The 23,697-nt window shown below is 47.5% G+C and overlaps 2 protein-coding genes across 2 annotated transcripts in view; one reads left to right on the forward strand and one right to left on the reverse strand.

The window, feature by feature from the left end:
* The window catches only part of LOC112118225 (ephrin type-B receptor 5), a 97,951-nt gene extending 92,357 nt beyond the window's left edge, over window positions 1-5,594 (forward strand). The window contains exons 11-15 of the mRNA XM_026660232.1: window positions 946-1,161; window positions 2,347-2,496; window positions 2,642-2,835; window positions 4,131-4,286; window positions 5,057-5,594. Coding sequence (XP_026516017.1) covers window positions 946-1,161; window positions 2,347-2,496; window positions 2,642-2,835; window positions 4,131-4,286; window positions 5,057-5,165 — 825 coding nt within the window. The 3' untranslated portion in view covers window positions 5,166-5,594. The remainder of the gene's footprint in view (window positions 1-945; window positions 1,162-2,346; window positions 2,497-2,641; window positions 2,836-4,130; window positions 4,287-5,056) is intronic.
* Window positions 5,595-7,992: 2,398 nt separating this feature from the next.
* LOC112118222 (transient receptor potential cation channel subfamily V member 6-like) overlaps window positions 7,993-23,697 on the reverse strand; it is a 75,314-nt gene continuing 59,609 nt past the window's right edge. Inside the window, exons 5-15 of the mRNA XM_024216449.1 lie at window positions 22,448-22,546; window positions 21,437-21,612; window positions 20,611-20,757; window positions 18,967-19,179; window positions 17,978-18,064; window positions 17,820-17,896; window positions 17,488-17,653; window positions 16,309-16,375; window positions 15,058-15,326; window positions 14,496-14,602; window positions 7,993-8,293 (exon numbers count right to left, since the gene is read on the reverse strand). Coding sequence (XP_024072217.1) covers window positions 7,993-8,293; window positions 14,496-14,602; window positions 15,058-15,326; window positions 16,309-16,375; window positions 17,488-17,653; window positions 17,820-17,896; window positions 17,978-18,064; window positions 18,967-19,179; window positions 20,611-20,757; window positions 21,437-21,612; window positions 22,448-22,546 — 1,709 coding nt within the window. The remainder of the gene's footprint in view (window positions 8,294-14,495; window positions 14,603-15,057; window positions 15,327-16,308; window positions 16,376-17,487; window positions 17,654-17,819; window positions 17,897-17,977; window positions 18,065-18,966; window positions 19,180-20,610; window positions 20,758-21,436; window positions 21,613-22,447; window positions 22,547-23,697) is intronic.

Below are 23,697 nucleotides of genomic sequence, written 5' to 3' on the forward strand. Positions count from 1 at the left end.
CTGGAGGTTTGATGGAGATAATGATGAGACACTGAATAGATCTCTCTGGGGCAATGTGTCGAGAATCTTCCATCACTGGCCAGGTCACCCAGTGGGAGATGGGTAGACTGTTCCACAGTCCAATACAAACTCACTGATAAGAAATATTTCCTGATATCGAGGCTAAAATGCCTCACTCTGCTCCCTGTCCTGCAGTTACTATTAGTCCTATCCCCCAAGGCCTCCTTAGGGATGTGGTTTTCAAGCTGTGCATCATAGGGCACTTTTAGGTGGTCCATGGAGTTGTCTGTTGTCCAAATGGTGGTGCTTCTGCCTTCAAGCAGTAAAGCTTCCTGCTAATTATAGCCTATTTCAGGGCTCTTAGAGTTTTCAGAGGTTTTTCTGATCAACTAAATTAAAACAAAACTAAAGATGGATTTCTCTGCTCCTTGTGAGCTGCTTCGCCACTTTCTTTACCAGGTGTCTCTTTGATGATAATTCAACCATGGCCAGATTTGCAGGTGACACTACAATTGGAAGGTTATACAGCACATAGAACCAAACTAGAGACCTGAAAGATCAGAGCAGAGGGGGCTGCAGGTTGCTCTTTTTTCCTGTAGCCAAGTCATCTAGCCGCTATGGAGATGGTGGAGGATCAGGAGTTGGAGGCTAGGAGAGGAAGTGTCCACAAGATGAAATGTATCTTCAGAAGTGGGTCACCAATATGAAACTGTTTGCAATCTATTGCCCTAAACACCTTTCTCCTTCCTTGATATTTACACTTGTATGGTAACTGTAGGTGGTTCTGTCTCCCCCAAATTTGGCTGAACATAGACATATTTAGTTCTTTTAACTAACTTCATAATCCCTCCTGCTCCAATCCCTCATTGTTGCTTTTCTCTGCTGGCTGTAATTCCTGTGTCCACTGAGGCCTGAGTCTTTTGGGTGTGTCTCTCCTGTCTGCAGCAACGGGAAGGACAGTTCAGCGTGCTGCAGCTAGTGGGGATGCAGCGGGGGATCGCAGCTGGCATGCGTTACCTCTCGGACATGAACTATGTCCACCGTGACCTGGCTGCCCGTAACATCCTGGTCAACAGCAACCTGGTGTGCAAGGTGTCTGACTTTGGTTTGTCCCGCTTCCTGGAAGATGATGCCTCAAACCCCACCTATACTGGGGCCCTGGTGAGTTACTGGTGAGGAAACTGGGCTTCTGCTATGACTGCCCTGCACAGGCCTGTCCTGCACTCATTGTTAATTCTTTATACAAGTCTTGTGTGTGCTCCTCTTACCTATAGAACAGACAGTAGCTTGGGGACAAGATACCAGGAATGGGGTACAGCACCTTCCACCCCTAGTGCACCACTTCCAGCTCAGCCTCAGATTGAGAGGACTGGAGGCATTGGGAATGGGGTGCAGAGCCTTTCACCTTGAGGTCATCAGTTTTAACCTAGCCCCAGGCCGATAGTGACTGACAACTGCAGCCATGTAATCAGCTGTACAAAATGAGCTGGTGAGCTCAGTACATTGCCATGTGGGGTAAGGGTGCACATTCCAAACCCCATCAACTACAGTAGGCAACAGTTTGCTCCTGTGCTGGCCGGCTCGGCAGAGAAGCTGAGAACTGAGGAGCCACAGAGACTGAACTCCTCTCCTGCCTCTGGGGCGCATGGGGTAAGTACAACACCCAAAATACCTGCCAAAAAACCTTGTACAGCACCTATGAGCAATACCTAAACCAGCCATTACATACGTAGAGCTCAGACACCCCTGGGCCCCTGCAAGAGAGTGGGACTGGGGCCAGGGAGCTGCAGCAGTCATCCTGTGTGCAGGGCTCCGAGGAGGATCCACTAGTTGGGTGGTGAGATGGGAATCAGATTACTGTGCTTTGAGCAAGAGCCAGCAGCTGAGTGGCTTTGAATATTTTGTCAGTTGGGGAGAGTCAGGCCAGAAGAGAAAGGGATGAAAAGCTGATCAAGTACATTTGTCCCTGGTGTTGGATGCTGGGATTTTCAAAGGAGTCTAAGGACTTCAAGTGCCCAACTCCAATTGATGTTCAATAGGATTTGGGCACCTTAGACTCCAGTGAAAAATCCAACCATAAGGGTTAAACTTCATTAGAAAATTGGATTTGCAGCAATCAAAGGTTGGATTCTGCTCCCATCCATGCCATGGGACAAGGTGGGGATGTGAACATGACTAATTTAACCCCAAAACAACCAACAAAATATCGTTGTTCTGCACTGGTACCACGTGCTCTGGGCTGGGCTGGGTGCTGGGATCTGGGCTCAGCCATTCAATGAAGTCTGTTCCTTGGATTCTCCATGCCTCACAAGCGCTCTGCTTGCTCCATCTCTCTCTGCTCTTCAGGGTGGCAAGATCCCCATCCGCTGGACTGCTCCTGAAGCCATCCAGTACCGCAAGTTCACATCCTCCAGCGATGTCTGGAGCTATGGCATCGTCATGTGGGAAGTGATGTCGTATGGCGAGAGGCCTTACTGGGACATGTCTAATCAGGATGTAAGTTCTGGTTGGGAAGGAATGTATGTATCTCTCTGCTCTCACTGATGTCCCTCCTGAAGATGGAACAGGCCCAGATATATCTCAGTGGCTGAAGCCAGTGTTTCCCAGCTCTTATCCTGGCATGTTTCTTCCTTTGCTGCAGGTAATTAATGCTATTGACCAGGACTATCGCCTGCCACCACCCCCAGACTGCCCCACTGTCTTGCACCTGCTCATGCTTGACTGCTGGCAGAAGGAGCGGGTTCAGAGGCCCAAATTTGAGCAGATAGTCAATGCTCTGGACAAGATGATCCGCAAGCCATCCGTGCTCAAAGCCACCGGCACAGGGAGCAGCAGGTGAGATGGGCCATGGGCAAAAGACAGGTGGGATGCGGCTGGGGTGCTAGGCTAGGACCATGAGCAGGAGGAGTGGGGGAGATCTGAGACTGGGATCAATTATGAATCAAAAAGGGCGTGTGTGTGTGTGAAGATGGAACCAGTGCCTGGCGCACTTTACAACTGGGATTGGGGTGGTCTTGGTGATGGGAGTGTGGGGGCTGAGTGTAAGGGGAGAGGAATCTCTGTAGTGGGGCAGCCAGTGTTGGGGTGAGCAGGAAATGGGGGGCCTTGCAGATGAAGGGAGGGGACTGCCTGGGGTGGGTTCATCAGGGATTAGGGGTGAGCAGAGGAAGGAGGACCCAGACTGTGGAGAAAAGGAAATCTTTATTTAAATCTGGAATTGGAAATGTGTCTTGCCTACAATATTTTCCCATCTGCATTTCCCAGCCTGTTGGAACCAGATGCAGGAGGTCAGCAGAGGGGATGTCTCTGGGGGTAGATGCAGCCAGGATTAGATGGCTCCAGAGTGGATGACGGAAACACGTCCTGCTGGCCTAGAGGGATTTTCCCGTGGGTTTTAAACCTCGGTCCAGCACAGCACAGTGCAAGGCTGGGGGAGGGGAGGAGTGCGTGCTTGTGCTCAGTTTATTAAACACCAATATAGAAAGAGACTTTTAGCCTTGGGACAGATTCAAAAGGCAGGAAAAGCAGCAAATTTCATTTATAAACCATGATTTCTTTAGCCTTTGGCTGCTGCTTAGTCTTGTTTCCTTTGATGAAGGGAAGTGTTGGAGCCTAAAAGAGCCACTCTGTATGCATGAGGTAACTGCTAACTGGCTGTTCTAAGGGGAGCAGCTCAGAGTGGGAGAGCTAGTCCACAACTGGGGAGACACAGGGAGTGACTTCACCAGCCCCATTTCCCCAGTCTTGGAAAGCCACCCCAGCTCCAAGGGATCTTCACCCAAACAGTGAGGCAAGATCCAGCAAGTGCCAGAGGGTCTGGGGCAACTGGGGATGCTTGTCCAGAGGGATTCATGATGGAGCACGATTTGGGGGGAACTGTCACCTGTTTAGCAGGGTGATTTGAGTTGGGTGGAAAAGGGAAATGGGGAATGCTGGTAAGAGAGGGCACCAGGCAGGAGCTTGTGGAGGTGCTGGGGCATGGTGCGGGGATATTAGTGTCTATCCTTATTCCATGCTGTTCTGGTGTTGTCCCCCTTCCTTTCTGCTCTCCCCCAGACTGAGTATTGTAATTGGCTGGCAAGCATTGGTCATGTGAACTTTTAGCACTTAAGTTCCCTCTTCCTTTGCAGACCATCCCAGCCCCTGCTGAGCAACTCACCCCCAGACTTCCCCTCACTCACCAGTGCCCACGAATGGCTGGATGCCATCAAGATGGGCCGCTACAAGGAGAATTTTGACCAGGCCGGATTGACTACTTTCGATGTCATCTCACGTATGACGCTGGAGTAAGTAAAGTTGGGATGGAGCAGAGGACACTGGGTGCTGAGGGCTTCCACCTAAGGAGAAACTTCCAGAGTGGAAGAGGAGCTAGGAGATAAGGAGTAGGGAATCTTTGGAGGATACACACAGAGGTAATGGAGGGGCAGTTCAGAGCAGGGCAACTGCCATCTAACATCCTTTTAGGCCCTTTCTACACTTGAAGTATAACTGTGTATTTGTAACCAGCTCTGACACTCATCTGACCCCAGTAAAACATACACAAGGGAGTTATGCCCACACAGCCACTTTTTCCACACCATGACTATGTGTGGGGCATGTTTGTGCATCGGCAATCACACCACTGCACAACTGAATTTGCATCAGTGCATTCTGGGAAAACCTGGGCTGCTGCTGTCCCATAGTAGCCCAACAGGAGGACCTGCACACAGAGCAACACCAGCAGCTCATGGGACAGTGCACTGTGGGATGTCCTTCCACACTGAGAGCTGGGAAGGAGGAGGACCAGCCAGACCAGGCACACAGGCACAGTTACAAAGCAGAAATACTGTGCAGTTTGGGATATAGGGAGACAACTACCTGCCAGGCACCATCCGTACTAACCACGCTGGCTGTGGCATAAACCATTTTTAGAGCCAACCATGCCACAAATTGGGTTAAAATTGGGTAACAGTGAAGACAAAGACAGAGCCAGAGAAAGGAAAGTGACACAGAGGAGGTGGGTTGGGGCAGTTCAGAACAGGAGCCCCATCTTTACCATGCGCCCTTTCTCTCACAGAGATATCCAGCGCATTGGGATCACCCTGGTTGGTCACCAGAAGAAGATTCTCAACAGCATCCAGCTCATGCGAGTTCACCTGAACCAGCTCGAACCAGTAGAGGTCTGAGGTTTAGACCATTCCCCCACTTCCAAACTCCAGGAAGGGAGTTCAGAGCGATTTTCTCTATCCATGGGAGCAGGCGAGGAGATCCCTGGAGACTTTGTGCAGAGATAGAGTGGGCATTAAATGTCCCATGCCACCAAACCAAACCCTTGCAGTGATTTTACTGCAATGCTACAGAACTTGTGCCATTCAGATATGGGTGATTTTGTACATTGGGGAAGCACTGGGGGAAGAGGGAACTACTGTAATGTGGGGAGGAGCTGGAAGATAGTTTGGACAGATCAGACACACTTGCTGCCTCTTCTCTGCAGCAGATGGGTTCAAAAACATTACAAAGCTGTCATTGGACTGTGTCTGCGGCTGGGAGCCCATCAAAGCCACACAGACATTTTTTGCCATGAACCAGGCAAAATAAAGGCAGCAGAAAGTTACTTTTTTTTTTCTAAAAGAAAATAGTCCACGTGTGTGAGGTTCTTTCTCAGGTAGTATGGGGCTGGGGCAAGCCTGACACCTGCCATCCTCGGGTGATGGGGAGCTGGAGCACCAAGTGGGGACACATTATGTGACGGAAGATGGGGTGAGTGACCTGGTTACTGCAGTGCTGTCCTGTTCCAGGGAAGGGCTGGTAAAAGGCAACAGTGAGCTCAGAGCTCCACACTGCTTGGTGGCAGGCAACAGTGGGGCCTTGAGTCTGCACCATGGTCCCAGGGGCTGGGAGGGGAACATATTCACTGCTGCCTGGGGCTGGGAAGGGAATCAGGTGGTCCCTGGATCCACACTGTTCCATTTCCCGAGTTGGGAGGGGTGGCTGAGCAGAGATTCCTGGATCCCCCCTTCTGGGCTCTGGCCATTTGAGGGGGAGCAGAGGATTCTGGTTCTAGGGATTAAAGAGGAAGGGAAGGGAGCAGAGCCTTTAGGCTCCTGCTGACAGATGGTTCTGGTTCCATTCCAGTCCCTGTTGGGAAGGAGAGATCTAGGTTCTCATTCCACACCACTTAGCATCCAAGAGGTGCAGGGGCTTCTGATTCCCTTCCCACTCCATTATGGGCATTGGGGAAGGTGGCAGAGTGACCTCTTGGAGCAGAAGGTTCTTCCTTCACAGACCAGTTGGCCCCCCAGAGCAGAGGAGAAAATGAAATAAACACAGACCAGAGAAGGGGAGTGTGTAGAGGATTTTACTGGGAGGAAATTGAACTCCAAACAGGCCATTGGATCTACATACACATTTAACACCTTTCATAATCCCCCATCAAGAAGGGACCAACCAAGATCAATCAGCCATGGCCTACAACCAGAGGAAGTAACCAGTCCCAACCAATCATATCTCTGATCTTTAAACAGGAGGGAGAGCTCCCAGGGAACACATACTCTGGGACTCACCATAAAGTGCATTATCTGGCAGTAAAACAAAGTCACTCTAGCATGACGAAGTCTACAGGAGGCAAGTTGTGTCCCCCTCTGATAGGCTAGTACTTGCCCGCTGACACATCTTCACCCTGGGTAAGGGGCAGGGCCTTTGGGAGCCAAGAGAAGACATGTGGGTGCCCCTGTATAGATCTATATTAAAGGGTGAAGTTGACCTGAGCCCAGATTTCAGGGCTTCATAAAAGCACTGGGGCATGGGTAGGCAGAAAACTTCAGGGGCCTTCTCTTGTGCCGCTGCAGGATGAGATGTCCTGACCCATCCATGCCCCTCTGCTAGCCCCTTGCAGTACAGCCTACCATTCTATAGCAAACCACTCCCCAACACCCAGGCCCGGGGGTGGAGTTTGAAAGGCAGGGCTGTTGCAGACATTAACCCTGCATGGACTGAAGTCCCATGGTCAGCCGAGCAGCTGAGAGTGGGGCAGGAGTCCATTTCTTTAAAGGTAATAAACAGACTGAAAGCTGGACTCAGAAAGCGACTGGGGAAGAATTCTTTTAAAGGGAGAGGTCTACATTACTCCAAGTAAAATTCACAGTTCAGACCTTTCGATGCACTGAAGTAGTAAAATATATTAATGTATCTTTAACAGAGGGAGAGAGAGAAAACCGCTGATTGAAATGTAAATAGAACTAAATACAAAAATAATCCAGGGGCTCTTTGAGCTGGGGGGGGGGGGGGGGGGGGAGAGGAGGGGACAAGAAATTCACAGCAGCACAAAGACAGTGTGAGGATAAAAAAGCATCAGCACTGGAACCAGTCAGCAAGCCCATGCCTAGAAAATCTCTCTGTTGCTTGCCAAAGTGTCTGGGAATTCAGAGCACAATCCATCCAGATTTACACACACTATGCTTGCCAGTCAAATCTACACCATCTGAGACCAAACTAGCACCTTCAGTGCCAAAAACACAGGCATCACCATGAGATGCTAAGGAGATGCTTCAGTCTCTACCGCTACCATGGTAGCAGATGAACCTTCCACAGGCCTCCACTAGAGGGCTCTGGTACACGTTTGCACTAGTGAATATATTTTAGCAGTACTGCCATCTGTGTGAGGGATCAGACATTTTTCCTCTTGAATGGTCTGGGTTGGTGGGGAAGAAGTTAGTGATCCAGTTCAAATCCCAATGGCCTCGGCTGGGCTGGTGGGAACATGCACTATCATGCATCAGGGATTTTTTTTCCATGTGTGTGTTTACATTCATGCAATGGGTGACCAGCCCAATGTCCTCACACACCCCAGGCACTCCATTTAGCCCCACAGATTGCTGCTGTGGAGTGAGCCGTCCATATGGGAGTGCAGGCAATAGGATGTTGACTACTACAAGGTGTCCATGCCGGAACATGGCCTTTACCACTGGCAGGAGAGAGAGATCACTCACTGCACAGAGGCAGACGAGCAGTCATTCAGACATGGTAGATCTCCTCTTCCTTCTCCATGGAAAGGTTGACATGGCCCTGTAGCTGCCCTAGGGTGCTGTGCCTCAGGATGTCCCAGCCATGGCTGGAGCTCCTCCGGGACAGGCTTGGTGACACAGCTGGAGTGCTGCAAGGGGTCTTCTTCCTGTACGGAGCCTCTGTGTCCTTGTCGTCCTCCAGCTCCTGTTTGTTCTGTGAGTACTTGTCAAAGTCTTCTGTGATCTGGAACTTAAATGCTTCCATGTAGCGGTGCATCTTGTGCTGCCTGCCTTCGCATCGGTCTTCCACTCTGTAGGCAGGATGAGAACAAAGAATCAAGACCAGTGTGCTAGGAATACCTACATCTCACACTTTTCAGCCCCAAGCCAAAGAAGAAGCCCCACCAACTAGGCCTTTCCTACCAATGCAATGTCTCCCTCTCGCCAAAAGAACTAGACTACTGTATGTCAGAGACCTGAGACACTGCAGTCAGGGGAAAAAATCAGGTGGGGAGCTGCTTGTACGCTCGTGTTACATGATGATCTCTCATCTAGCAGTGGGAACTGGCACAGAGAGGTAACTCTCCATGCTCCACCTCCCCTGCAGTAGCAGCCGCTGCAAGAGCAGAATGGAAAGCAAAGTATTGCCTGACCTCCCTCCATCTGTTGCTTTTAGTACAAAATGCATAAGTCACCTGTGGAACTCATTTGCACAAGATCTCACTGAGGCAAAGACCTTAGAAGGATTCAGGAAAGCATTCAGCATTTCTGTGTGTAATGAAAACAGCCACAGTTCCATTAGCAAGGATAAAATACTATGAGGGTTATAAACCCCTGCTGCTTTGGAGAACAAGCCAAATTCCAGCAGGCTGGCTCAAGGAAGGACCTTCCCCTAAGGGCCAGCTATTTCATAATTACCCATGCTGGGGTTCCTGTTACTGGGTCCTGTCAGAGACAGGATACTAGATTAGTGTGATCTGCACCAGTCTGGCAATTCCTGGGTCCTGCTGCCGAAAAGCAGAGCAGGCAGCAAGTGTGCTCCCCCTCTGGTCCCTCTGCCGACTTATATACTGAGTCAGTGTGCGCCCACTGTCTCACCCAAGCAATAGTTTATTTACCTCGAAGGCAAGGCCCTGCCCACAAGCATTCTAAGGCAAGGAGCCACGGGTGCTAGGCTTTTGTATCTGTTCCTGGAGGGGAAGGAAGGTGGTGGCAATCCGAGCAGTGCAGAGTGCAGATATTGTTCTCCCTCCTACAAACCCAGGCGGAAGTGGGCAAATGGCATGGCCTGCAGCCTAGGGGCAGCTTTGGTTTTTACATTTCATAATGCAGTGCTAGTGCACTATGGCAGCTCTGCATTAGGGCTGGAGGGCAAGGGATCAGTTAGTGTCTGCCTACATTTTGCTAGGAGCATCCCTTCTTCCTAGCCCATTAACCCTCTGCCTGATGCAGGGTCACAGAGAGCCTGTCTGTCCCTTCACACAGACATCTCTAGTGTTCAGGAATCTCAGGAAGGAAAGGAGCGACTGCAGCTCCTTGAATCCCATGCCATGAGCCCTGCTGAGCTGCAGAAAAGGCTCTGGGGCATGGAGGGAGATGAAGAGAAGTACCAAGGAGTCTAGCAATAACTGAGGGATGGGTATGGAGTTAACCTCACTGTTACGGCTTTTAGTTATGCTGGAGTTATTGATTTGATTAGCAGCCTGGAGTGACTGGATTTGCAGAAACAACAAGAGTCCGGTGGCACCTTAAAGACTAACAGATTTATTTGGGCATAAGCTTTAGAGGGTAAAAAAACACTTCTTCAGCTTATGCCCAAATAAATCTGTTAGTCTTTAAGGTGCCACCGGACTCCTTGTTGTTTTTGTGGATACAGACTAATATGGCTACCTCCTGATACTTGGATTAGCAAAGTGATTGGACTAGCTGCTGCTGAGTTATAACTCAAGCTGTTACATCCTCACTGCATCACCAGCTTGAGATCACTCAACCTTCAACCCAGCCCGCCTGACAAACCAGTTAGCTCAAGCTTAAAGCAGCCCCTAACTTGAGCTAGAGATTTTTGTGTGTGGACAGGAGTGAAGTTAAGGGTAACAAGTAGGGCTGTCAAGCGATTAAAAAAATTAATCGTGATTAATTGCACTATTAAGAATAGAATATCATTTAAATATTTTTGGATGTTTTCTACATTTTCAAATATATTGATTTCAGTTACAACACAGAATACAAAGTGTACACTGCTCACTTTATATTTATTTTTGACTACAAGTATTTGCTCTGTAAATAAAACAAAAGAAATTGTATTTTTCAATTCACCTAATACAAGTAGTGTAGTGAAATCTCGTTATCATTAAAGTTGAACTGACAAGCATAGAATTATGTACAAAAAAACCTGCATTGAAAAATAAAACAATGTAAAGTTTTAGAGCCCGCAAGTCCACTCAGTCCTACTTCTTGTTCAGCCAATCACTCAGTTTGTTTACATTTGCAGGAGACAATGCTGCCCGTTTCTTGTTTACAGTGTCACCTGAAAGTGAGAACAGGCATTCTCATGGCACTGTTGTAGCTGGTGTCGCAAGATATTCAAGTGCCAGATGCACTAAAGATTCATATGTCCCTTCATGCTTCAACCATTATTCCAGGGGACATGCATTCATGCTGATGAGGGGTTCAGCTCGATAACTATCCAAAGCAGTGCAGACTGACTCATGTTCATTTTCATTATTTGAGTCAGATGCCACCAGCAGAAGGTTGATTTTCTTTTTTGGTGGTGTGGATTCTGTAGTTTCCGCATTGGAGTGTTGCACTTTTAAGAATTCTGAAAGCATGTTCCACACCTCATCCCTCTCAGATTTTGGAAGGCACTTCAGATTCTTAAACCTTGGGTCAAGTGCTGTAGCTATCTTTAGAAATCTCATGTTGGTATCTTCTATGCGTTTTGTCAAATCTGCGGTGAAACTGTTCTTAAAATGAACAACATGTGCTGGGTCATCATCTGAAACTACTATAACATGAAATATATGGGAGAATGTATGTAAAATAGAGCATGGGACATACAATTCTCCCCCAAGGAGTTCAGTCACAAATTTAATTAACGCATAATTTTTTTAATGAGTGACATCAGCATGGAAGCATGTCCTCTGGAATGGTGGCCGAAGCATGAAGGGGCATACAAATGTTTAGCATATCTGGCATGTAAATACCTACAAAAGTGCCATAAAAATGCCTGTTCTCACTTTCTGCTGACCGAGTGGCCTTGTAGGCTCTGAAGTTTTACATTGTTTTGTTTTTGAGTGCAGTTATGTAACAAAAAAAAATCTACATTTGTAAATTGCACTTTCACGACAAAGATTGCACTAAATTACTTGTATGAGGTTAATTGAAAAATATTATTTATTTTATCATTTTTACAGTGCAAATATTTATAATAAAAAATAATATACACTTTTATTTCAATTACAACACAGAATTTATATGAAAATGTAGAAAAACATCCAAAATATTTTATACATTTCAATTGGTAGTCTATTGTTTAACAGTGCGATTAAAACTGCGATTAATCGTGATTAATTTTTTTGTTAGTCGCGTGAGTTAACTGCGATTAATTGACAGCCCTAGTAACAACAGTTATAACTCAGGCTAACTGTGATGTGAAGACACACCCTTAGTCTCTGTCGGTGCCATCATTATCTACTGTATAGACAGTTATGGGATCTCAATGGGATTAAATGCTTCACAAAGTTATCCTTGTGCACACAAATGGAGCTAAACTTATAGCTAGGTTTTGGGTCTGGAAGGAACTGGCCCTTCCCTGGTAGGGGAATACCAACAGGGGCCTTGAGGGAAGGGAGCACTGAGTCGTGCACACAGATGTGTACAGTAGATATCCGGCATTGCCAATTTCTCTTGATCCTAGAGCACTCTAGGAACTGACGGACTGTCATTGATGGACAGCCCAGCAGAGTAACACCTACAGTCATGCAGCATAATCCTTCATGTTCCAGCCCAGCACCTCCCCCAAGATTTTACACTACGCTCCAGCACTCAGGGGGTCACAGTGCTCCGAGCATGAAGCTGTTCCGCTTCAGTGTTGCTTTAATTGCTGCATGGAGCTGATGTGAAATCTCTGTGCCCACTGCTGCAGGCCAGGCCCCTGCGGGTCTTGGACAGTAGGGAGAAATTACTCCCCGTTGTGCTCTGCTGCATGAAGTGCAGCGAGGAGGGTGCTAGACTTAAGTGTACTGGAAAAGCCCAGTGGCTCAGTTATTGCACATCTCTTTTCTAGCAGTTGCTAATGCTGGATCCTATCCCAAAGAGCTCCTGATTGAGCTATACAATAGTATGAGGGGGGATTTCTTCCGGACTTTCCCAACTGATTATCAGCTTATTCCTTGAAGAAACGAAGATGGATGCCCGGTGTCAGCCTTTCCCTAACTAATCTCACTACAGATACTGCTCCTATACTGGCAGCCACTAGAGTTCGCTGGCACTTGTGTAGTGCAGTTTGAAGTGAGCCCAATGTTAGCGCCTGGACCCCCCTTGCTATTCAGCTTCATAGAGCAGCTCTATTCTGAAAGTGACTCTATGGCATCATGGGCCTCAGAGACTCCTGATCAAATGCACTCAGTTTATAAGTAAAGGGTCATTTGTTTCTGACGGTCTCTCTCTGCCTAGAATTTAATGGCCAGATTTTTCAAGGTATTTAGGTGCTTAAAGATGCAGGTAATGACCTAATCGGATTTTCAAGTGCATCATTTTCAGTATTAGCCACCTAGGCTCGTTTGAAAATCCCACTAGGCCACTACCTGCATCTTTAGGCACCTAAATACATTGAAAAGTCTGGCCCCGAGAGTCAAGATGGGCTCTTTCCATCTCACACACATCATCACCTGAAATAAAGGCTCTGCAGGTCATATTAAGCTCTCAGTTCTACCTGGGCAGCCCACCTATCTTCACGCTATATCTCTGGTGTCATCTGTGCAACCCTATTGTAATCAGTAGGTTTGCACAGGTGTAACAGATTGACACTTAATGAACAATTCTGTTAACGCTGCACAAGAAGGAATAGATTCCAATTCCCGCTCTCTGAACTGTGTTGGCTCTGCAGACAACCAGGAGTAAAAATCAATGAAAACGTATTTTAGCCATAAATCAGCAAATCTGATAGATACCAGAGTCAGATATGCTGAGTGATAAAAAGCCATTTTTACATAGCTACTTTTCTGAGCAGAACCTTCACCTTAATGTTGTTTTATCAAAAGAACCTTAATTATAATGGGTGCATAATAGCTTCTGCAATAATGGAAGTTGCAAAACAGTTGCCATTATAACCCGCTGTTTTCACATGCTCATAACTTTCCAAAACGATTCACCTTCAGGGCTGCTGTAATTTTCCAAGCTTAGGCTCTGTGTGATGGGATTTTGTTGTTGTTTTGTTTTGGAAAGTTAGAGTAAAATCCCTTCAGCTGTTTTCAAGTTCAGCCAGGATGAAAAAAAAAATTGCTTCCCTTCCTCCCCTCTTTAAAAAAGCCCAGTACACGATTTTCTTTGGAGAGAACTGCAGCAAAAATAGCAGTGGTTTGAAACTTGGCCTGGATGAAGTCTGCACTGAGAACTAGTGTCTTTACTTGTTTGGAGAAATATTAATTTTAATTAACAAAAGATTATGACGGGTTTCCAAACTGTATCCAACGCCAAGTAGAAACTGTATCAAACCCGCCCAGTGTTTACTTGGTTAGAGAACTACATATTTTTAATTAACAAAAAGTAAAGACTGTTTGAAAATTGTATCAGACACACCCACTAGAAAATCAGGTGCCAGTTTAGATATGCACAGTGGGCAACTTCTTAACTGTGTACATGTGGAAACTTGCACATTTAAGATGTTTCTCATTTGAACTGCTGAACTCTCTTCCCAGAGAGATCTAAACATTAAGTTAACATTGAAGACAGTTGGTTTGGTAGTTTTTAAGCTTCAGAAGATGTCAGGGAACCCTGAGTCCACCCTCCCTCCCTCCCCCTCACTCATAGTACACACTGGTACATGCATGGGTGCAGAAATGCATAATTAGCTTTCAGTATTACAGAGGACAGTGAGCTCCTTTCCTCGTGGAAGGGATGGGATCTGGGGCGGGACATTTATGGCTGCATATCTGGAAGCACTGCCTAACAGTGAGGGTCTGTTGGGCTCTGACTATGCTGGGAGTTTTTATTACTTGAGTCATTTATAAGCTGGACTGCACAACAATGGAAGGTAGACTGCATTGGGTAGGTGGGAGCTGGACTAGGTGTGAGCCCATAGCCTTTTCCATCTCCGATTCCTATAATTCTCCCATGGGTCATGCCCGTCCTCAGGTTGCAGAGCCCAGGCCATTGCCACCTGAAATGGCTCCCATTCACAGGAGGCTACACTGTCAGAACAGGGTGGATTAACACCATCTTCCTCTCTGACAGGTTTGCACAAGAGAATCCACTATGTTTAGTCAACATGTGGGCAATCCCCATAGAACTCACCTGAGGTACCAGCGGTCCCCCAAGCCATACTCCTGCCCACAGATCCCAGAGCGAGGCCAGAGGCATTGTGGGAGTTTCCGCTCCAGCATGACAGTAGTGGCAACAACCTTCAAAACAACAAAAAAGGTGTTGGCAAGACAACAAGGAGTGCAGAGATAGGGGAAGTGGGTAGAACAAGCAGCAGGAAATCATGGGGGCATAGATGGAGTCTATACTTCTCATAGACACATATGAGTGAAATACCTAGACACATGCCTACACAATGGGCCCCATTTCAGCCCTCCTCTGCCCTGGGCTGAAATAAATTCCTTTTCCATATATTTTTTCATTCATGGATCTCCTCCTCCAAAAACACACATGCCTTCTACTGCCAAGAACTCAACCCTCCCCACACTGGAAGAATCCACAAGTCTCCTCTGTGAGAAAGGAATTCAGGCTCTAAGGTCATCACTCATGGGCTACACACATACCCTAATGGGAGCCCCTGACCCTACCCTGTCCTAGGCTCAAAGTGAGTCTATGCATTAAGGTCTGTTCACATGTGGCTCAGCAGCATCCTCACCTGTGCTCTCCAAAGCTCGTCCCGCTCGTGGGCCACGCGCCAGTGGGTGTCACCCATCATGGCGATGAGCAAGTTGAGCATGAGGAGGGTGGCGATGACGGCGAAGGCGGAGTAGGTGATGCTGTACATGAAGGGCAGGTCCACTTCATAGTTGGCGGGCCCATCGATGATGGTGAGGAAGAGCTCAAAGGTGCTGAAGAGAGCTATGGGGTAGTTATAGAAGTGGCCCAGTTCATCGGGGTTTTCAGTCTGGAAGATGACGTAAAAAGCTGGCATAGAGAGGAAAGGAGGGAAAATGAATGAGGAAGCCTCTGTGCTTTCTCTGCTCTGCCCTGCACCATCCTACCATCTGCCTGAAACAACAGTATAGTGTTAGACTTTAGCCCAGGGCAGCCATGCATCCCAGCTGCAGTCAGACAGCCCCAGTTTCCAGGGAGGCTTTCCTGTGTCACAGAGCTCATAGGACACTTAAGAGTCCTGAGTGCTATTTGAAACTCATGTTATTTAATCATAACAGGACAACATTATGTCCCCACTTCACGTGGTATCCAGAGCCCTCATCATGACACCAGTATGGCATAAAACAATCATAGCAGCATCAGGCTGAGATTATTTTGTGGCAAAGGGCAACCTCGCCTTGCATTGATCACACAACACTGTGAATTCTGGAAGGAGAGTGAATAACTAAGTACCGCACCCCCCCATTCCCTCTGGAGTAGAGAGGTGGGTTCCTCCTCTCTACGGAATATTGACATTTCTTCAGAACTGGGTCAAGTCCCACCAGCCCATAACATTTCCCCGTGTCCAGGTTGCTGAGATCTCCCAAATAGCCTGTCCTCTTTGGGGCTGAATCAATAACTTCATAGGCAAATGTGTCAGTTCATGAATGAGAAGAGAGACTGGCAGAGGGGTGGGGCAATTTTGTAGGAAGGAACCTGAGATATGGGGAGGAAAAGGCAGAAGGAGGAGAAGGTATGGATTGTGAATAGCAAGGAGCAGGGAGAAAGGGAAGGGAGGAAATGAACAGGCAAGTCAAATCCCATCAGCATGGGCAGGCCTGGGAGCTTTGAGTTGTATTCTAATATAAGCTATGAAGGAGCTGGAGGACTGAGTGCCCTCTTTCCAGACAATTGTTCCATAAAACCCAATATTCCGTGGATGGATGTGCAAGACATGGTGCCCCTCAGGGTGTCCATTGAGACCCTGCTGTCTTTTAACTGGGCTTGTAGCTGTGTATCGCATCATACCTACCTGATGCAAAGCCAAGTATCACCACTGCCATGAGCCAGCAGAAGCGCATGAGATCTCCAAATATCATCTGCAGATGAAACAAAACCAACTGCCATGAGACCCCACTCTCTCACAAATACAGCCCTGAAACTGAGGCTTTGTTGTCTAACTGGTCCATGTATCCTGGTCTCTCACCTCCCACCATAGCAGATCCAGTCTTGTATCTCATGTCATATTGGATCGGACCACTGGTCCTTCTAGTCAGGAGACAGCATGGTCGAGTAGCCAAAGCAGGGCACTGGAAGTCAGCAGACCTAATTTCTAATCCAAAGGAGTTACTGTGTGAGCTGGGGAAATTTATTTAACCTCTCTTGCCTCAGTTTCTCCAGATATGTAATATACTAATGATACACACTCACTTTGTGAAAGTACTCTGAGCTCTATGGATGGGAGTGCTAGCTAAATGTTTTAGTAGTACTAATAGTTTAGTAGCCTGGCTGCAGAATGGCTCATACTTGATGTTTCAGAGGGAAGTCAGAACACCTCCATAATACACTTGGTCCACCATAAGACACTGAAAATAGGGATTTCTTCTTGGTCAGCTGAAGCACAAAGACTGATAGCCGTGCCTACAGTAGTATCACTGCAGCTGGGTAATCTTATCCAGACAAATTTGTCTGGATAAGATTACCCAGTTGCAGTGATACTACTGTAGGCACGGCTATCAGTCCAATTAAATATATATAACTAAATTGCTTACCTCAATATTTTTTCCAGCAGTGTCATCCATTGAACTAGAGGACCCTACAGCCTGTTCCACCAGTATAACAGAGATGAAAGACTGATCTGAACCGACTAATGTTCTGAGCCAGTTTAGTGGCTTCTATGTCTCTAATGTCCACTGTACCCTTCACCGTCCTGCATGTGGCCTATCTCAGTACATAAAAGAAGAACCTCACTTAAAACAGCCTGCTAGATAAAGGTCAAAAGGGTTCTTGTCTGGCTCCAGGAACTCGAATCCCACACCAGAAACTCCTGGGAAAGTGTTTCTATTCTGATGGAAGGACCAAGATATGACCGTGGGCACATGCTGATGCATGGCATGGCTGGATAACTGCTGCTCAGGATCCATCTTTGCTGATATCTTTATTACAGTCTCTCTCCCTCTTTCAGTCAGGCAGTGGGCTGTGTTGTCCTTACCTTCTGTATCATGATGGTGAAGGGTCCCAGCATCTGAAAGCCTCGTGCGAAGTACATGACGTTGCACCAGCCCAGCACCAGGGCAAAGGACATGGGGACCACCTCTCCAGTGGTGCTGGTGAGACGCATCACCATGGTCACCAAGATCATACAGGCATAGGTGATGCTATAGCGTATAAGACAGAGCCAGGAGGATCAGAATCACATTCCCAGTCCACACTCTCACCTCCAAACACTCAAGTCTCTCCCAACAACTAACTCTCCATAATCCCCCCAACCCCCACCCACACCAGAAAGCAATCTGTATGAAATAAGGAGAGGGGGAACCTCACATGATGATGTGGAAAGGTCCTCCCAGAATAGTTTGTCCAAAGTACTTGGTGACTCCAACTCTGAAGATATCTGGAATCTAAGAAGAACACTCTGTTCAAATTGGGGCTCAATCAGTTCACACATGCACAGAACATTAAATTATATTGATTTCTCTTACCTCAAGGATCAATATTACTATGGCTCCTATCACTGTGATCAGCTCCCCTACCAGCCTCAGATTGTCCTCAGGAGTCGCATAAGATTCCTGAAAGGAGAGAAGGAGGTCCCCCTCAGTCCAACTGTGCATGGCCAGGAGAGGACTCTTATGCCCCATCTAGGCTTGAGCAAAAAAGTATTCTCCTTGCAGGATTGCTCATGCCATAGTCTCCAGAAGAGGCAGTTAGTCTAGAAGATCAAGCATGACAGCGGGAATCAGGAAACATGATTTCTACCCCCAGCTCTGACACTGGATGACTGCAGTGTCACCTGGGCCAACAAGGCCTCCTCTTTTGGGTGCCTTAGTTTTTGGGTGCCCAATTGAAGACACCTTGGGACTGATGTTGAGAGCTATTGAGCACCTGCAGCACTCACTGAGTTCTGCTGGAGTTGGGGGTGCCCAGCGCTCCTGAAGAATTGGCCCTGGGAAACAAGTGAGTCTCTTTAACTGAGCTCCAGCCCACATCTGTCCGCCTACCCTCTCCTCCCCCACTCTGTCCCATTTACTCCCCTTCCCTTTCCATGTAGCTAACTCCCTCCTAAGTAAACCTATCCCCGCATCCTAAACAGTGGACCAACACACTGTTTGCCATCATCACCTATTTCACTCTGCGTGTGGGTTCTACCCTTTTCCCCACCCTGCATTTGTCTGGTCTCTTCAGGCTGCAAGCTCTTTGGGTACATTGTCCAGCACAATGGGGGCCCCACTCTTGGCTGGCCCTTAGGCACTACCACCAGAAACAGGATGCACTATTATAATAAGGAGGAGGTGCTCTCCCCTTTGAGTCAGTACTGAGCCCAACTTCCCAGCATGCTGCTCGGGGGTGCTGTGCTGCAGGGAGCAGATGGCTGCAGGTATTCCTTCGCCTACATAGCCTGTAAAGTGCTTGGGGACTTTTAGGCTAAAAAGCTGGGAAGATTTGTGGGATATTAATGGTGTACACAATGTACCTGCAGCAGTTTCTGGATGTAGATGGTGTTGTCCCTTTCATGTGTTTTGTTGCTCTGTCGATGTTTTAGAGGTCGATAGACACAGCACATGGTGAAGCAAATCATGTATAGCACGTAGAATAAGGCCAGGATGCAGAAATAGGGACGCCCATATTTATTCCACTTCAGGCTCACCAGCTCATTCACAGGGGTCAGGTCCAGGATCCGACGGGCCTGAGAGACAGACACCAGACTTCATTCATTGTGGGGCACCTCTCTGCCCCCGAAGAGCAAACTGGCAAATCACCCCAAGCTTATGAAAACAATCATAGTACGTTAAATCAACTCTGACTGGGACCCTTGTCTGTCCCCTTTTGTCCGCCAAACACAGAGCAATGACTCAAAGGACCTGGGCAGAGACAGGCTGCAGAAACAGGTCAGAATTTGTCCCACTATCCCACCTGGTCCATTAATGCCACTACACCCATCCAAAGACCTGGTGCATTCACTCTGGAAACACCTGGATACTTTGCCATGCTAATAGCAAAGAAGAGAGCAAGGTAGGAGGAGAAGAGAGGAGACAAAGACCACAATCCTGTTAGAAATGGCAGGCTCTTCTTATGACAGGTTGATGCCCAAATGGAAATACTGTAATATCCTACAGTCATAGTTCCATACCCTGCAGTGTCTCTATAGAAAGCTGTAATGCTTCAGACCATTACTCTAGAATATTGTAATAATTTCTTGTTATAAGAGAGGTTACAGATCAAGAACTTGACTTGCCAATAGATTCCAATGGGTGCCCCTTCCTAGTCTCTGCACTCTGGGTCTCCTGGAACCTGAATGGAGTCCAGCCACTGCCCCAATTTCAGGGTCTCTAGGCACACTCACAGGACGCAGAACTTCTATCTGGCACCCTCCTCATAGCTGTTCTGGGTCCAGAGCTGACCCTTCCCACTTCGCAGTACTCAAACACACCCCTCTCCCTGGACTCTACCCACCAGGTGTGAACATCTGGTTTACAGTTTAACTCCCTCGGGGGCATGCAGTAATTGCAAAGCAGACAACAAACGCACACATGCACACTTTGTTCAATCTACTAAATTGATGCTCTTTACTTAATAGATGAAGCACAGGAGAGTACAGATCATACCACACAATAAAACATCCTAAACACAATGCCCCTCCCTAGCTCACCCTCCCTTTGGGAGTCCCTGAGGGATAGTCTGTGTTCTGGCTGGCAGACGGGCAGGGTCCTCCAGACCCTTGTGTGTCCTACCCTTGCAGCAGCTTCCCTAATCTTACTTTGCTGCAAAATGGCTCTCTCTTCCCCTGTTCCTCCCTGTGGTGTCCCATTATAGACTCCTGCTGGGGTCACCTGCTTCTTTTGTTCTGCCTTCTGGTAATCTCCCAAACAGGAGGAGGAAGCTACCTCTCTCAGGGAGTGCAAACCTATTGTCCCAAGGTGTTTTATTTTGAGTGCTGATCATTCACCATTGAGTCTGGCCTGGCAGAGAGACATGCCACAACCCAGCTAGCTCTTGGAGGATCCACAACCATATAGGCTTTTTTCCATGACACAGTAATTTCAAAATACAATTTCATAAAGTCATCCACAACTCAGAAGTGATACAAACAGACCCCCAGTTTGTCACACCCACATACCTCTCTTTTCTTGGTGGTGACAATGAGTTCCAAGAGAGATTGGTCATCTCCCCACGAGTCGATCTCTGTGAGGTCATACAGGGTGGAGACCAGGGGGCCGAAGGTCCACTGGATGTGCTTTCTGTTCTGCATAAGGTGCTGGAACATCTAATTGGCAAGAAGGGCAGAGCTGAGCTCATGGGAGGCTGTACATATTTGCCCAAACCACCAAGCACCACCAGCACCAGTATCCCAGGACATTGAAATCACCTGCACCCCTGCTTCAAACTCAGCTCTGAAAACACTTGTCTACAGAAGCCTTGCAATCAGGGGGTTGGACTGTGATCTTATTAATTCTCAAGCCAAGCAAATTTGGGTTGGGTCAGAACTCGGATGGAAGACCTATGTGCTATAGGTATTACTGGTTCAGTAGGGAGTGCTCTCCTTTCTAACTTAGTACTGACCCAAAGCCCCAGCACAGTGTTAAATGCCATGGTGCAGGTGACTCAGTAGGTGATGTTTCCTTTTCTATGTCACTGCCTCAGCCTGGTACTATGGTGCTGGTGAGGCAGGAGGTGGTGCTCTTCTCTCTGAATCAGCACTGAATCAATCCTCCAGCATTTTCCCGTGGACTGTCAGTGGAAAATGTTATACCTCCCCTCCAGTGATTCTCCTGTAGTGCTACTGACACAGAGCAGTTGCTGTATGCCCCCAAGAGGCAGCTGCACTTTGGTGGGTGAGTGATCCCTACTAGTGATATCTGGAAAGTGCTTTGGGATCCTTCAGACAGAGACATGCCTCAGTGACATCAGAAACTATGAAAGCCAAGTGCTGCACACAAACTCACCACAGTGTTGCCCTCAACCCCAGTTAGCTTGAATGGAGTGAGCCCCTCGTTGTTAGGGATTAAGTCCAGGGCTCCCAGCTCCCTTTCGCTCTTGTCATAGGAGAGAAGGAAGTTGTACATCTGGCAGGCAAAGATCTTGTTGGGTTGGAGAACTAGGATGTGGAGAACAGTGTTCCCTGTAGTGGAAAGAGAGACAGAGGGATGAGATAACTGGTAAGATGGGAAACACAAATCACCTCCCAATCTTGACAGACTCTCAGACAGTCAATATACAGATCTTGCTCAGCCTCTGTACAACAGGGCTTGCCATTAGTATTCTGTGTGGCTCTGCACAGTATGAACAGCCCCACTTGACAATTAAGGAAAAGCAGCCCCCATCTAAAGTCCTTCAATCCACAGAAAACTGAATAATAAAAGGCAGTTGGTGTCGTATTTTATCTAGGCAAAAGTCTATTTAAGGTTCCAGTATAGGACTAGTCATCCTGGAACAGACCATTGCTCCAGCTAGCCAGCTCTGATATTACCACCTCACAAACTGGGATGTTTTTCCCTGGGTTTCAAGTTAGCATCTTTCATAATTTTGAAACACTAGTTCTGGCCATCTCATTTCCTATGTAAATCTTGCCTGTGATGTGTCTCACTGCAGAGGAGAGACAGGACTAAGCTGTAATGAACACAAAGGGGATTTTAATGAGATTGATGCACACAGATGGACCCTGTGTCTCTCTCTCTCTTTCTGGCTCTCAGGCAGTCTTTGCAGCCTATTGTCACCACACAGGGTCTCCCTAAGGCCTGGACTATGCTCTTATGGGAGGGACCGCTTGCTGCTGAGTACATTACACGACCATATTGCTATGTCCCTTTGTTGCCCTTCACTGGGCCTTCTCAGTCTCACCAGCATCTTTCTTAAAGTGAGGTGACCAACTTCAGACACAGTCCCGCAAAGGTACCATCATTTGGTACCACACCATTCACACAGCACCTTGAAAGAGGCCACTGAAGAGCTCTTACCCAAGGTGTCTTGTGCTCTGATGTTGGCTCCATGTTTGATGAGCAACTGGACGATCTCCTCACTTCCTACACAGGCTGCGAAGGATAAGATATGCTCCCCTGAAGAGAAAGGAATGGAGACAAAGGAATACATAATATGGAGTTAAAGAGAGGAAACGAAAAGAGAGGCAAAAAACCCAGACCACTAAACACATCTCTCTCTCTCTCTCTCTCTCACACACACACACACACAAATCTTTATGTAAAATTCCCATGCAAATGGTATTCCAAATGCTTTGCAGAGCTACCCAACAGGGAGGGGAGCAGAGAAATCAGGAGGTACTGCCTAGGCAAGGCAGAGGAGATGCATTTGCTGACAGGCTGTTTAAAAGAGCAGGATAGTGAATGAGGCAAAGAGATCCAGGGAGGCTGTTCCATATGGAAGAAGCCACAGAGGAGAAGGGTCCTGCACCAACAAAGTGAAACTAAAACAATGAGAAGACGGAGAGCGAAGGCCTATGTCACACAACTAGAGGGAGCAGGGAGGGTCTGGTAGAGAAACTATCTCTGCAAGGCTGAGTGGGAAAAATCCACAAAGAGTTTTAAAACTAAGGAGGACAATTTGGAACTGAATCCAATTGTAGCTGGATCCCACAATGAATGGGAAGATAGTGGAGTGGGCAGAGGAGCGGTGGTTTGCTCACACCTGAGAAGACACGGAGGGACATCTTGCAGCATGAGCTGGCAGCTGAAGAGCTGGGATTTAGAGGAGGCCATATAGCAGTGAGTCAACGCAAGCCAAATCTAACGCTGATTTAAAACAAACTCTCTCAGGCCTCCTGCTTCATGCATATGACAGAAACAAAATGGTCACAGACAATGTTTTCAGGACACCTTTAAGGGAATGGAGAGATTGCTTATGAAGAAAGATTAAAATAGTTAAATATGAGCTGTATAGCGGAGTTAAAAGACAATAGAGGACATAATAACTGTTTATAAGTGTCTGAAGCGGAAAACACCATGGAGGAAGAGAAATTGCTTACGATGACAGCTGAATGAGTCCACAGTGTGATGCAGTTGTGACAACGACTAATATCATTCTGGGGAGTATTAACAGGAGTGTCGTAGGTAAGATATGGGAGGTGATTGTCCCGCTCTACTCAGCACCGGTGACGCCTCAGCTGGAGTCCTGTGTCCATTTCTGGGCACCACGCGTTAGGAAAGATGTGGACAAATTGGAGACTCCAGAGGAAAGCCACAAAAATGATCCG

The sequence above is a fragment of the Terrapene carolina genome, unplaced genomic scaffold (genome assembly GCF_002925995.2).
Source record: "Terrapene carolina triunguis isolate 2854851 unplaced genomic scaffold, T_m_triunguis-2.0 Scaffold740, whole genome shotgun sequence".
NCBI lineage: Eukaryota > Metazoa > Chordata > Testudines > Emydidae > Terrapene > Terrapene triunguis.